Consider the following 15,541-nt stretch of genomic DNA (forward strand, 5'->3'; position numbering starts at 1 on the left):
AGATCTTTGAATCTTCTTGGGGGAACCCAAGAAAGGTCAGTATTCTGGATGTTTTCAAGCCAAGTCAACAAGTATTTATTAAGTGCTTACATATGCTACGAACTGTGCAAAGCTCTAGGGATACAACGAAAGGAAAACACATATCCCTGCCATAGAGGGGCTCACATTTTAATATGGAAGACAACATGCAAACAACTACATACATATATGATGTAAATGGAAGGTAATTTCAGAAGGAAAGTGCTATCTGGAGGAGGAGAAGGCTAAGAGTTCTTCTAGAAGGTGGGATTTGATCTAAGTCTTGAAAGGTAGGAAACAGAAGTGAGGAAAGAAAACATTCTATGCATGGGGAATGAAAGGGTTTTAAAAAACCAATCAGAAGATTTTATATTTGAGCCTGATTTCTTACTGTTCCTCTTCCTTTGGGACTCCACAGACTTGCAGTGACCGCCAAGATGACCAGGCTTCTATAGGTGTTCCACCCCAGCTGGAGGAGACTAGCCCAATGGGATACTTCAGAGTGTCATATAGATAGCGCCCAAACAGCCAGCATACTGCTGAGTAATAGGTAAAATTCCCATGACCCAGGTTTTCTGTTCAGAGAAATAGCCAAAGGAAAACAATCAGAGGGATACAAACCTCACCAACTATGAGAAGTCTGAATAAGAAGTAGAGTAATTATACAGAGAAGACAATGAGATAAAACTTTAATCACCCTTTCAAGTCCTCCTTTCCAAAACTGTTCAAAGGTAAGATATTTGAGGAATAGGTAACAGACATTCACCCTGCCTCCAAAAATCTTCACCCATAAAGTTTTTATTCATTTTCTTGTCCTTGTCAACAAGTAATATGATTTCCTCTTTCAGGCTTTCACAAGGAATAATCTTTAAGAAATAGAAAAATGTATCATAGAATCTTAAGAGGTTTTAGAGATAAAATCCCACTGAAATTTTAATTCAGTTCACTGGATTCTAAGTTGAAAACATTAAGCAGTAATATTTTATTCCATTTAACATCTCTAATATGTGTTCTCATAAAGGGAGATATCTCTATCTAGAACACTGTTAAATGTAGATGTTTTTAATTCGGTCTTCTTTAATATATTTCTATTTATTTTGTTAAATGTGCCCCAATTACATTTTTTAAAACTTTTAACATTCATTTTTTAAAGTTTTGCATTCTAAATTCTCTCCCTCCCTCCTCCCCCTTCCCCTTAATTTAGCCTTGAAAATAATCACTCATTCAAGGATCTAAAGCACTGTAGCCATAAGTTTCCTTAAAGTTTCCAGTATCTTCTAGAGGCTCATCAAAATTCAAGAATTCAGGTCCCCTCTGTAAATATGAGAGGCAAAGAAACCAATGGCTCCTTTCCTGACCCCTTCCCCCCCCCCCCCCCCCCCCCCGGCTTCTTTTGTCCCTTTGTGCCACCTGCATTAACTTCCATTTGGTTCTACTACCTGCCTAATTTTAGTAGAACCTAGGTAAGAGGGAGACCAGCTGAGGAAGTAAATATGGTCTGTTTTTAAAAATTATTTCCTCTTTTTAGAGATAAGAAAGCTAAAGTATATATAGTGAAGAGATTTGGAATTTGGATGAAATGATTTGTATAAGGAACACAATCCAATGCTATCCAACACACTCATCCATATTACAAAGAAAAGCTATCACCATAATGTTTTAGTATGTGGAAGTCTCCTAGTTTTGCCTCAGCTTTAGGTCCCTGCCATACCAGGGAACAGTGAATGAGACCATGCCTGTGATCAGTGAAGGTAAACCATATCATGGAAGCAAAATACTTCTCCAGGTATCAAATCAATATATAAGAGACAGGAACACTTTCAGAAGCTACTTACTTGGGGTAGGCAGAGACCATGGCAAATCAATTGAAGTAAGGTCCTCCAGCTCCTCCTCTGACTTGACAAGAGCAACGGTAAGGATGCGAATAAATGGATAGGCAAAGGCCTTCACCTCCTCCTCGGAAGCATTAAAAATCTAGGTATGAACAGGTATGAATCTTATATCAGTCTGTTGGGTAACTAAAATACATTGCTACAATATCGCCATATAGCATAAGCTAATTTGAGAAGTGAAGAAGATACAGAGTTGAGGGCAAAATACCAAAAATGCTCTTACAGCATAAAAGGTCCCACCTGAAAGGACAGCATGTTCTAATTGTACACGTTAGTATGTAAAACATTATCGATATCAAAGGTAGAAAGACATGGAGGGCTGAGGGATATTTTAGATAAAATGCATTTGCTTTCCTAGATAATTTATTCTTTAAACTTATTAGAAATCTTTCCTCTAAGAACTCATCTAAATGCTGTTTTCTTGCACCTTGACACAGTGCACTGAACATCACAGGCACATATTTGTTGTACTGAGACCTGAATTGTTTTGAATTTCAGGAAAAAATTTTCTTATACACATGGCTTCTTCATAAGCTTTTCCTACCCATTTTACTTCCACCCAACCCCCTCAGAATTCACGCAGCTTTTTCAAAAACAAAGGACTAAAAGAGTATTAGGAAACATGTTTATCATTCGCCTCAGGGATGAGGGGATCCAGCTGAGGTAAGGTTGCTGTTTTGGTGTATACCGAAGGCTGGGACGTTTTCCATTGGCTACCAGCCACGGAGAGGGTGCAGCTGGCCCTCCCTCCTTTCCTCCCGCCCACCACAGAGAGAGTACAGCTGGCCCTCTTGCCCACAGCACACCAGAAACAATACAGCAGCCAGGGCACCCCCACAGCGTATTTCATCAAAATGGGTTGCCCTCCGAATTGCCTCCTGACTTGCCACCAAGCCTGCCACAGCCAACAGAACAGTCAGATACAAATGAAATGGCTACTCAAGCCACAATGGGAGCCTCTACCCAAACTGTTCTCAGAGCTGCTAGGAGGAACCCTGGATGGTAACAGGGTCCCTGAGCTGCACCTAGCCTCCCTGATACACAAACAATAACTGAATGTGGAAAGCAGAAAGCATCCCACAAGGAATCTAGACCTGCCTGATAATAAACATTAGATAGTAAGAACAAGATGAAGAAGGCACTCAAAGCTTCTTCTGGCAGGGAGACTGTTTTTTCAGCTGCAAGTACCTGTGAAAATCAGCTCCCTGAAAATTTAGTTCTCTACTAAAATCACTAAGGATCTTATGCTGCTTCCATGGAAACAATGAATAAGGTCTCTCTCATTTCTCCCTTCTTCTCTACCACCCACACTAGCTTCCCTTCCGCAGTGACTGGAAACTTGGGTGCTACATAGAAATGAGATGTCAGCTTGGGGAGGCAGGATAGGAGAGCATGTTACTTGTTTAAGCCACTTGTCAGCACAAGGGGGTACTCAGAGCTCACATAGTCAGGGAAGTTAGTGTTCTCCATTGCAGCCAGCACATGGCACCAGATCCAAAGACACAGTCTGGAGAGCTTCCTTCTCCAAACTTATCTTTGTCTATATTCATGCCAAAATTTAAAATCCACAGAAAGGAAAGTGTTAACAAAGATAAGGTATTTCTTACTACACACAATGACAATCACTTCAGGATTTGGTATCCCATCCCAGCTTCACTAGGCCCATTTGATGGAAGCATTTCCTCAGGGATATTGGCAGCAAACTTGGGAATAAAGAGATTTCAGGAAGATTTTCATTTAAATGACACTTAGTTTCCCTGCTGATGAAAGAGGAAGCCTACTCCATCTGCTGAGATCAGATTTCATCTCATCAAACACCTCAGTGTAATTATTTTTCTACCAAGTATTTAAATGAGGATGTAAATGAATACCAAGGTATTTGAAGTCATTAACGCCACTGCTGCAGGAAGAAAGCACCAGTATATCTCTAGGGATGGGACCCTGTTCACCATCAAAGCAGCTGCTCTCCTGTGTTCATTTTGTAACCTTTATACCACATTCTTGAATTAATGAGGAAACATCAAGAATCGATTTCCATGGAGAATCTAGGCATGGGGTCTGTGTGGGGAGTGCAGGGTGAAAGTGTGTGAGTGTGTGTGTGTGTGTGTGTATGTGTGTGTGTGTGTGTGTGTGTGTGTGTGTATGTGTGGAAGAGAGAGAGAGAAGAGAGAGAGAGTGATCAGTTATAGAGAAAGCTTTATGTTTGGTCAATGGCATTTAAAATTATAAATTATTTTACTTCCTATTGTGACACTAGCGAGAAGGGTTCATTTGTATATAACTAGATCATTCCTGGATTCTCTTTTTAATAATAACTTAATATCATCAGTCCTTCCCTCTAGACCTCAATCTGTAAAATGAGGATGAGGAAATTACTGAGATAGCTAGCAATGAGATTTTCAAGACTAACAACGGAAATAGACATCTTTTTTTCTGAACTTAACTGGGAAGATTCAACTCCTAAGACCCTCTCTGACTTAGGAGACAACAGATGGACATTTAAACATGTTTCCGTTTATACATTTCTCACTCAGTGTTATAAATAACACCAAATATAAAAATTCCACCTCACCCTAACAACAAGATGAGCTACAATCTGCCATTTTCTTCATTTGAATGTAAAGGGTGGTAGGTAATAGCAGAAATCCTACCTCATAGGACTGGCTGGGGGTGTGGTGAAAGGAGGAGTTGAGAATCTTCTTGATTCTCTGCTGCTTTAAAAGAAGTAAAAAAAAAAAAAAAACAACTCCAAAGGAGGATAGGAAAAAGCAGAACAAACTATAAACCTGGTTTTCAGGTCTGCCACCATCTAAAATGTTGCTCACTTTGCATGAGAACAGGTTAAACAAAAGTTAAAAATTAACCCCCTGAGCTAAGTCTTATTTCCATGTCATGAAGAGGCTACAGACTCAGCCTAACTAAAAAGAAGAATCAGAAAAAAAAATCCAGGCAGAAAATATCTGTTTCTCCCTTATTAGTGGAAATCTCGTCTAGCTCAAAATGGGATCCCCCTTGGCATAGACCGCTATTAAGAATATGACTATATAGATAAAAGCAGATCTAGTAGGTGCCATTCTGTACAAACAGTGAGCTTCAATTAAAGCATTAGGGAAAGTACTATTTTCCATAATGAGTTAGCAGTAATTCCACTTCTGTACAAAACTTTGTTTTCTAACACTAAGTATAACTGCCATTTTTGCTTCTATCTACTTAAAGGAATCCAAACCTGAGAAAAGTAAAGTGGGAATAATAGAGAATAAAAAAAAATTAGTCAGATAAGAAGGTGCCTATGATTTTATAAAGGGATGAAATCAAGAAGTATGAATTTAATGATAAGACTGAGGAGAAATGAACTTTAAAAGACTGAAGATGATTTTTGTGGTATTACTATCACAAACAAGAAGTGGCTAATTGAATTAGAGATACTGCAATAGGCAAGACAAGTGTCTGAGAAAGGATGCAATTTTGAAGATTTTATAAAAGAAAAACGACGGCTTATGATGATTTTCTGAATACAGAGACAAAAGAGAGGCAGAGAGGTAGAGAAAGCAGCAAAAACAAAACAAAACATCCTACATAGTGGGAAGATGGGAGCTGGGGAAGATGATTATCAATTGAGGAAGTACATTAATTCCTTCCTGCTTTACAAAATAAATGAGTGCCAATCAAGTGTTCAAACGTGCCAAATGTAATCCAAAAGGTCTTATTCAGAATGTACTTCCTGATACCAAGCCAAGCTCTAAACATACTCTGAAAAGGTTGGTTAGGCTAACCCAGTTTCAAATATGCCAAACAATGTAGCTTGCACTACTCAGCCTAAAAGACAATCTACAATGTACAATATTTTGGTAACCATTTGTCTATATTCTCTTTTTAGTTTACAATTTTCGAATACTTCTAAGGAATTGCTGTGATGCAGGAACCTATACTCCTCATTAAAATAAAACTACATAAAATTTCCCTTTACAATTTTAAATCAGCTACCTAAAAGAAGGGATTAGTGCAAACCTGGATAACAAATATCCTGAGTGACTTTCTAGCCAAACAGGTGCTACCTCCTTTTTGTTCTAGATTGGCTTCCTGTGCTGGAAACTGAGGGCTAAGAACTACAGAATACTAGCACTTGAGAATAAACAGAACTGAGTCCTTTCCTAGAATAAAAATTGTAAAACAATTTGCAAACCTTCAAGTTCTATTTAAGGGCTAATTATTATTACCAAAACATTTGATGCTCTTGCTAACTTTTTCAACAGTATTTACTATCTGTAAGACATGCTCCCTTGGGCCCATTAGGTTAGAGAGGCCTTACTTTCTGTTCCTAGAAATTAAGAGTGTTTTGCTATGTTACTGATATACCAACATGCTCTTTCCTCTAACGCTCTTTCCCTTTGAGTCTCTCTCTCTCTCTCTCTCTCTCTCTCTCTCTCTCTCTCTATATATATATATATATATATATATATACATATATATATGTGTGTGTGTATATATATGTATATATATACATATATGTGTACATAGATAGACAGATAAATAGACAGATATATAGACAGATAGGTAGATAGACAGATAGATGATAGATAGATAGATAGATAGATAGATAGATAGATAGATAGGTAATGTATATATCTAACAATTTTCTTCCAAAATCCAAAATGCTTTCATGCTCTTCTTCAGAGTAGCTTTAGTAAGTAATTAGGGCTCAGAGAATAAAATAGAGATGAAGAAGAAGAAATTCAAAATTAATATCAAAATCCAAAAGGTCAAGCCTGAAATGAAGAAAAACAGAGAAAATGACAGGGGAAAAATTAGGATATGAAAAATGGAGGGGAAAAGTGACCAAATGACCACTGACATATGAGACCTCTTGATGAAGAGCCTCTATATTTCAAAAGATGCCCATCAGTGAGTTGTCTCAAAGGCCATCTTTAATTTGCATCTGAATCTCAATTTCTGAATGTCAACATCAAAAGATGAGTCAGTGGTTCAGCAATAAAACAGAATCTAAGTGTTCTTATTTCCATTACTAGGTCTTCACCAAATCTTCCAACACAGCAGAAGAGAGGAAAAAAAGGCTCATTTTAAGTCTCCAAATCCTCCTCTACTCTGTGACACTCTCCAGTCTTAACTTTTTGCTGGTTATCTTTTGCCCAAGGGGAATAAAGCAAATACCAAGGACTTAGGAGACACTGATATATATCTGTAAATTACCTGGGAAACTGACATCTCCATGTTACTTTGCCCACTGCATAGCCAAACATCTCCAAATAAGACATCGTATACTGTCTGTTTGTATCTCTCCTTCTTGATGAACTGCTCTGCCGTCATATTATAAGGCCCACCAGGCTTCATAGGATCCAGTACCACGATCCAGGTCTCAGACTGTTCTGAAACATTAGCAAGGCCCCAAGGGCCTAATGAATCTCAGACCAATTAAAACAGAACTAAAATTCAACCATAAGCTTCAGGAACTCATGTATTATTTCCAAGTCTCTGGACACTATTTAGCTGAAACCTGAAAATAGGATACTTGAGTTATCTACATTTTGGCCAGCAGATGGGAATAAGGGAAACATCAGAGTTCTGCCCGCCTGTCCTAAGGAATAAAAAAAAAAATCAGGCATAAAATTAACAAAAGAAAATATCTTCATGCTGTACTTATTTACCCCTCCCTCTCAGCAGTACTGTCAGATATTCCATGAAAGTCTAGAATGAGATCTGTGAATTAGGCCAACCTACAACCCAAAGCGACAGACAACAAAAACACAAGTTAAATAATATCCTACATATTTAGAGCTTGACAGTTTACAGAGTGCTTTCATATCTGTCCTCTCATTTGATTCTCATAGCTATCCTTATGAATTAAGCCAGAGACATATTACTATCCCCATTCTATAGATAAACAAAACTGAGGCTAAGCGATATCTAGAAAATAACAGAAACAAAACCAGATATCAGGTACAATGACCAGTTCGCTACATGTTGGTTTATGTTTTACACTATACTATCCTACCAAAACTAGCAAAATAGTTTGGGGAGGTTTTGGGGTTTTTTTAAGTAAAAATCAAGTCCAGTCAGTATGCCAACAATGAGAAATATCAGAATAGGCTCTCTTCTCTCTTTTCCTTTCCCACTCCTCTGACAGATGGACAAATTCATAGAAAAATCAAGAAATAGAAAGGAATATTTAAACTTATCTGGATAGCCTACTTAGAAACAACTGAACATTAACCAGATTTAGATGTCTGCTCAAGTTTTTCCATGAAGTTCCTCATTTATGGGACCATGGTCTTAGGATACAATAAATAAAAGAAAATCTTTCTAAGTTCCTCATTCAGAAATTCTCAACCTATTCTTTGGAATTCATCCTCTAACATGCTCAGCAATTTCAATAAAGCACTTTTATAATGAGTAAAAAAATAGAGTGGGAGCACCAAATAATGGAAAATAACTTGGCAACATGGGAGGATAAAGGGAAAATAAAGGAGGGAAAATGAGAAATGACAACTTCAAAGCAAATTCTCTTGGCAAAATACAGAAGGAAAAATCCAACTATTGTGTGCTCATTTAATAAAATGAAATTTCAAGGTAATGACAGAAAATTATTAAAAGGGACACATGGGTAAATAGTATTATACTAAAGCTATATGACACTTATTCTTATAAGCAGGTTGCTAAAAAGATAGCATGATCTAAGTCCAGTGAAGGCCTGAGACAAAAGGGATTTCCCCACTGCACTGAAAGCATCTCTGCCGAATCTGAGGTAGAAGCAAACAGTTGGGTGTTGTTTCCCTTTTAAAGAAGATAACTCAAAGACCTAGATATCATATCCCCAGGCCACAGGGGGTTCACTTAGAAATTCCAGAATCAACTGTCTGCTGTTCTTTTTATTGTCAAAATAATCAGACATTAGCATACTAAATGTGCAATGCACCTAAAGTACAAAAATCACTGTTTTGGAAACAGTGGGCAGCCAGTACAGACTGTGTGGCACAGGTGCTATGTGCTCCGTATGGCTTACACTTCTGAGCAGGCAGACACTCAATCTGTCCTGACTAGAGTCTTCCCCAAGGTTTTTCCAGGATGCCTTCACTGATAAGTCCTTCTGGAGAAATATATTCCTGACCCAAGCAGCAAGTGGTTACAATGATATGGTCACTCCTAAATAATTTGTCTACTCACCACATCTTCTGAATTACTCCGTAAGAGAAATAGGGAAAGAAAGAACAATAAGGAAAATAAAGATATTTGGGCAAAAAAAGCTAAACCACCTCATCACATGTCTGAGGCTGTGGATATCTCCGGGGCCTGAGCAATCTAAACAGAGCTGGACTGTATTTAGACTAGACTCTAAACTTAACTACTACCTCTCAAGGAATACTTCCAATCTGTCCAAAATACAAAACAGGACTGACTGCCCGTCTTCTATTTTCATCTTCACATTCTTCTCAAGTCCCCTTCCTCCTATCTAAAAAGGCAGCCAAGTGGTGAAGTCACTACAGCGCTAATCCTGTTGTCAAAAACACCTGAATTCAAATCCTACCTTAGACACTGACTAGCTGTTTGAGCCTGGGCAAGTCATTTCACCTTTTTACTTCAGTTTCCTCATTTATAAAATGGGGATAATAGCAACTACCTCCCAATGTTGTTATGAGGATAAAATGAGATATTTGTAAAATACTTTACAAACCTTAAAGTGCTAGCTATTATCATTATTAAATTGCTTCTTCCTCAAATAATCCACCTCCTTCCAAGATAACTTAGTAATAGGTGAGACCAAGTCACCACTGAGATGATCCTTTAGTCCTGGGTGTGCTGAGAAGGGTGACACAAATAGAATAAGGCTTTTACACTTCAAATACTGGACACATCTAAGAGTAATATGCTATTCACATTTTAACCAGTGGCACAAATTTAAACTTCAGGGAACTTCTCCTTTCATTCAGACATACATTTCTCCTAATTACTCGTCTTTATTATCAACTGAAGAAAAAAAAATGAATACAGAAGATTAAGTGGGAAGATGTCTTTAAAAAACTAGTCATATAACACTTTCTTGTTTTTCTTTTTTCCCATTCATATCAGATGTGTATTATTATCATTTTAGGCTCATTGTGCCAGATTTACAATAGAACTCTCAGACATCAGAGAAGAAGAAAAGGATATTTCCTGAAACAGTCCCCTTTTCTATTTCCATATCAGCTTGGATATAGAAAAAACCTGTCTTCTACCTCATTCTCCCCCCCACCCCACCCTACCTCTGCCATACTTTGGCATTTTCTCAGACACAAATTGGTTTGGTGACATGAACTCTGAAAATGTATGTCAAAAGCTCCAATGCCAAAATTCAGCATCACTAATACAAATCTGCAATTTCTACTGTAATCTTAAATCGATAAGACTTAGTAAAAGAGAAGATAAAAAGCAGCTGGAAAGATTCTTCCATTCTAGGTTCTAGCAAGATTCTTCTGTTTATTCATTGTAACATATGACAGCTCCTAACACCCCAATCAATTGAAGGTGCCTTTATGCTTCTTTCATTTGCAGAAGTCAAAGAACAAGAGTCCATTTGCATTCTACAAGGAACTGCGTTGAGGCAGACATGTTCATGCTCCAAAACACCACTTTTGTGATTATATATACCCTACTCCCCCGATTTTACCACTTATGTCTAAGAGACTCATTTACAAAACCTTACTCTGGAGGATGGGGGAGAATATGAGCAGTATCAAATCATAAAATAAGAAGCAGTAGAGAATAAAATGTTAGCAGGAAGCTTGGTGTAAAGCCTAATTAAGACAGATCACCACAAGAGCATTTAAAGATAAAACTGGAAGGAGAACAACAAACAGATGAGAAATGGAAAACATCTGTGAATAAATCAACAAGCATTTATTAGATAGATAGAATAGAGAATTAAGCATTTACTGTGTGCCAGGTCCTGTAGTAAGTGTTAAGTACATAAATGTGAGCAGGCAAGATAGCCCCTGCACTCGAAAAGGTTACATTCTAATGGAGGAAGAAAACCCATAAAAGGGAGCTAGAAAGAGGAAAGGGGAGTGTTCCAAGGGCAATGTTCAATCTTCTCATAGGAAGGGAGTAGAAATTATGGTCCAAGTAGAGAAGAGCAAAGAAAGCATGAGGTGGAGATGTCCAGGAAGTGCCACAGAGGCCTAGATTCAGGCAACATAAAATCAAAACTAACCTATCAAGGCCCAGAGTGGTTCCAGGGACAGGTTCCAATTTTCTGATAAGAAAAGGCTAAATGATGATGGCCCAAGAGGAGAGAAGTGGAAAAAGTATGGCAGGGAAGTGGCCAGAAAATTTTAATTAAGCTCCTATTATGTGCCAGGCATTGGGCTAAACTTTACAGATATAAAGACAATAGTAAAATGGTCTGCCCTCAAGAAGCTTACAATCTATAAGGAGAAATAACATGCGCATGTATTGGTATATACAGAACAAAAAAACAAAAGGGAGCACTAGCAGCTGGGGAGAATAGGAAAGACCTTAGGCAGAAAGTAGCACATAAATTGAGTCCAGAAGGAAACCAGGGATTCCAATACATGAAAAGAAAGAGGGAGAACATTCGAAAGCATGGAGAATAGCCAGTGCAAAGGCACAGAGATGAAATACTGGACACTGTGTGAGTAGGCTATTGCAAGAAGGCCAGTATGACTGTACTATTAAGTGTGTGTGTAAGAAGGCTGGAATGTAGGTTGGAGTCAAGTTGTGAAGAGATTTAAATACCAAAGTTTGGAGTTCATATTTGGTCCTAGCGGTGGTAGCCATTGAAATTTACTAAGAAGAGGGATGACATGTTAAGACCTACACTTGAGGAAAACCACTTTAGCAACTACATTAAGAAGAGATTAAAGTGGTGAGATGTGAAGCAGAAAGAGACTAATTAAGAGACTACTACAAAAGGAAAAGCAAGACATAATAAGGGTCTGAACTAGAGTGGTGGTTCTGTAAATAGAAAAGAGGTGATGTATAGGAGCAGTAATATGGAAATAGAAACAAGACTTGACAAATAAGTGGATATATGTGATGAAGAGCTGAGAGTGGAACCAAGGTTGCAAATCTAGTTGATTATTAAGATGGTTGTACCCTTGAGAGTAACAGGGAAATTCAGAAGAAGTGTCTGTCTGGAGGAAAAATAATAAATAAAAATGGTTCTGCACATGCTGAGTTTCAGAAGAGACATCCAGTACAAATGTACTATAGGCAGTTGGCAATTAATAATAGGTATTTGTATAAGAGGGCTTTGAGGTATGCAACATGCTTTACAAATGTTATCTCATTTTATCCTCACAACAACCTTAAGATGCTATTGTTATCCACTGTCTTCTCCCCATTTTACTAAAGAAGAACTGAAACAAAGAAAAGTTAAATGACTTGCCCAGGGTCACACAGCTAATGTCTCAGGTCCAGCATTCTATCCACTACCCACTAACTGAGATTAAGGACTAGAGTCAAGGAAAATAACAATATTTCTGTAATGATTCATTTACTTTTAGACAGTGAAACTCCCACATTTGAACTCAATATTTCAATTCCTGATATCCTCCATGAAAATATGAGAACTGCTGTAAGGAAAAACAATGCAGGAAGAGCAGCCTGACCAGACCAAGTATACAAAGCCACGTCAAAATATTTGAAATAGGAAAATAAGAAAACCAAATATATGGGGGGAAAGTTATAGTGTTCCTAATTTTAAAAAAGATAACCAAGAGGACATAAATAAACACCAACCTATATGCCTACTTTCTCAACTATACAGAATCTTTATTAGAATATCTGTAAATATTGAAGAGAATACAAGAAGGAAACAAGCAAGCTTTTGCAAAAAAAAAATACTATTTAGCAGTCCATATCTTATTTAAAGTCACACAATTTTTTGAAAGGTAAACAAAATCTCATTGTGTTCTTTGATAACTTAAAGACATCTGACTGTAATACAAAATTTTGTTATGAAAGTTCATCTCCAACAAAGTATCTCTCATGCAAATGTTAAGATCATATAAGATTCACTGAAATCAAGAGAGGTAACTCTAATAAATGATCCTCAGATTATCACCATCACCTTAGGGTACATGTGCACCAATGGGTCTTTGCCACCATCGTGAAGTTTAAAAGAATGAGAAATTCCCTAAAGACAGTGAGATCCTCTAAACTGTCCTATTTGTTGATCACTTTGTGCTCCTCCCATCAAGCCCTGGAACACTACTGAACCTTCTGAGTTTTACATCACTCAAAAGAAATTAGTCAAAGGTGGTAGCATAGAAGCAGAGACCTACTAGAGCTCTCCCTGCAAGCCCTCAAAAAACCTGTAAAAAAAATGACCCTAAACAAATTCTAGAGCAGCAGAAGCCACAAAAGGCAAGACTGATGCAAATTTCCAGCCCAAGACAATCAGGAAGATTGACAGGAAGGGTCTATCACACCAGGCTGGAAGCTCAGTGCAGTTCGGCATGGGCCACACCTGTGCAGACAGAGCTGGAGCAGGCCTTAGGGGACTGAATCACTGGCAGCTGCAACAGTTTCCAGACTTCTCAACCCACAAATACCAAAGACGGCTTTGAAGGTCAGTGGCAAGGATTTGTCACCTAGCTGAGAGGGAAGCATGATCTGACCCCAGCTCCAGCCCTGGCTCCAGCCCTGCCTCAGTCCCTGTTCCAGCCCCAGCCACTGCTGAAGCAGAGGCTGCTTCTGGGGTCCTACACTTAACAAAGAGGTCAAAAGTCAAGTAATTAGCTGGGAAAATGAGCAAACGGGGAAAAAGAAGCAGACTATAGATTCTTTTTTTCTCAGTGAAGAGGTATTTTCTTACCTTATTAGTGACAAAGAAGATCAAAACATACAATCAGAAGAAGAAAACAAAGCCAAAGTTCCTGCATCCAAAGCCTCCAAGAAAAATATGAATTGGTCTCAGGCCATAGAAGAGCTTAAAAAGAATTGTGCAAATCAAGTAAGAGAAGTAGAGGAAAAATTGGGAAGAGAAATGAGAGTGATACAAGAAAATCATGAAAAACGAGTCAACAGCTTGCTAAAGGAAACCCAAAAAAAAAATGCTGAAGAAAATAACACCTTTAAAATTAGACTAACCCAAATGGCAAAAGAGATTCAAAAAGTCAATGAGGAGAAGAATGCCTTAAAAAGTGGAATGGATCAAATGGGAAAAGAGGTCCAAAAGCTCAGTGAAGGAAATAATTCCTTAAAAATTAGAATGGAGCAAATGGAAGCTAATTACTTTATGAGAAATCAAGAAATTAAAAAACAAAACCAAAAGAATGAAACAATAGAAGACAATGTGAAGTATCTCACTGGAAAAAAAACTGACCTGGAAAACAGATCCAGGAGAGATAATTTAAAAATTATTGGACTACCGGAAAGCCATGATCAAGGAAAACTGCCCTGATATTCTAGAATCAGAGAGTAAAAAAGAAATGGAAAAAATCCACTGATCACCTCCTGAAAGAGACCCCAAAAGGAAAAATCCTAGTAACATTGTAGCCAAATTTCAGAGTTCCCAGGTCAAGGAGAAAATATTGCAAGCAGCCTTCCTATGTGGAAACACAACAAAGATAACAAGATTTAGCAGCTTCTACACTAAGGGACTGGAAAGCTTGCAATATGATATTCCAGAGATCAAAAGAGATAGGATTAAAACCAAGAATCACCTACCCAGCAAAACTGAGTATCATTATTCAGGGGAAAAAATGGGAACTTTATTGAAATAGAGAACTTGCAAGCATTCTTGTTAAAGAGCCCAGAGCTGAAAAAAAAATTTGACTTTCAAATACAAGAATCAAGAACAGCATGAAAAGGTAAACAGGAAAGAGAAACCATAAGGGACTTAATTAAAGTTGAACTGTTTGAATTCCTACATGGAAAGATGATATTTGTAACTTATGAGACCTTTCTCAGTATTAGGATAGTTGGAGAGAATCTGTGTATGCATGTGTGTATGTTTATATATATATACATACATGTATATATACATGTATGTATGTGTATATATGTATATGTATGGAGAAAGAGAGAGAGGCACAGGATGAACTGAATATGAAGGGATGATATCTAAAAAAGAAAATTGAGAGGAATGTACTAGGAGAAGAGAAAAGGAGAGGTAGAATGTAGTAAATCATCTCACATAAAAGAGGCAAGAAAGAGCTTTTACAATGGAGGGAAAGAAGGGGAAGATGAGAGGGAATAAGTGAACTTTGCTTTCATCAGATTTGGCTTCAGGAGAGAAATAACATACACAGTCAATTGGGTATGGAAGTTTAACTTACCCTACAGGAAAGCAGGAGAAAAGGGGATGAGAGACGGGGCATAATAGAAGGGATGGCAGATTGGGAGAAGGGATAATCTGAAGCAAGCACTTTAGTAGAGGGACAGGTCAAAAGAGGGAATAGAATAAATGGAGAGACAGAGGGAAATATAGTTAGTCTTTCACAACATAACTATTATGGAAGTGTTTTGTATGGCTACACATGTATAACCTATATAGAATTGCTTGCCTTCTCAGTGAGGGTGGGTGGGGAAGGGGGAAAGGAATGTGGTACTCAAAGCTTTAAAACTGTTTTTTCATGCAACTAGGAAATAAGATATATATAGGCAATGGGGTA

At 37.8% G+C, this 15,541-nt stretch overlaps 1 protein-coding gene across 1 annotated transcript in view; it reads right to left on the reverse strand.

The window, feature by feature from the left end:
- Window positions 1-15,541, reverse strand: part of SIAE (sialic acid acetylesterase) — a 43,519-nt gene that overhangs the window by 15,541 nt on the left and 12,437 nt on the right. The window contains exons 3-5 of the mRNA XM_072611424.1: window positions 7,119-7,294; window positions 1,854-1,992; window positions 410-593 (exon numbers count right to left, since the gene is read on the reverse strand). Of these exons, the coding sequence (XP_072467525.1) occupies window positions 410-593; window positions 1,854-1,992; window positions 7,119-7,294 (499 nt within the window). The remainder of the gene's footprint in view (window positions 1-409; window positions 594-1,853; window positions 1,993-7,118; window positions 7,295-15,541) is intronic.

The sequence above is a fragment of the Notamacropus eugenii genome, chromosome 5 (assembly GCF_028372415.1).
Source record: "Notamacropus eugenii isolate mMacEug1 chromosome 5, mMacEug1.pri_v2, whole genome shotgun sequence".
In the NCBI taxonomy this organism is placed as follows: Eukaryota; Metazoa; Chordata; class Mammalia; order Diprotodontia; family Macropodidae; genus Notamacropus; species Notamacropus eugenii.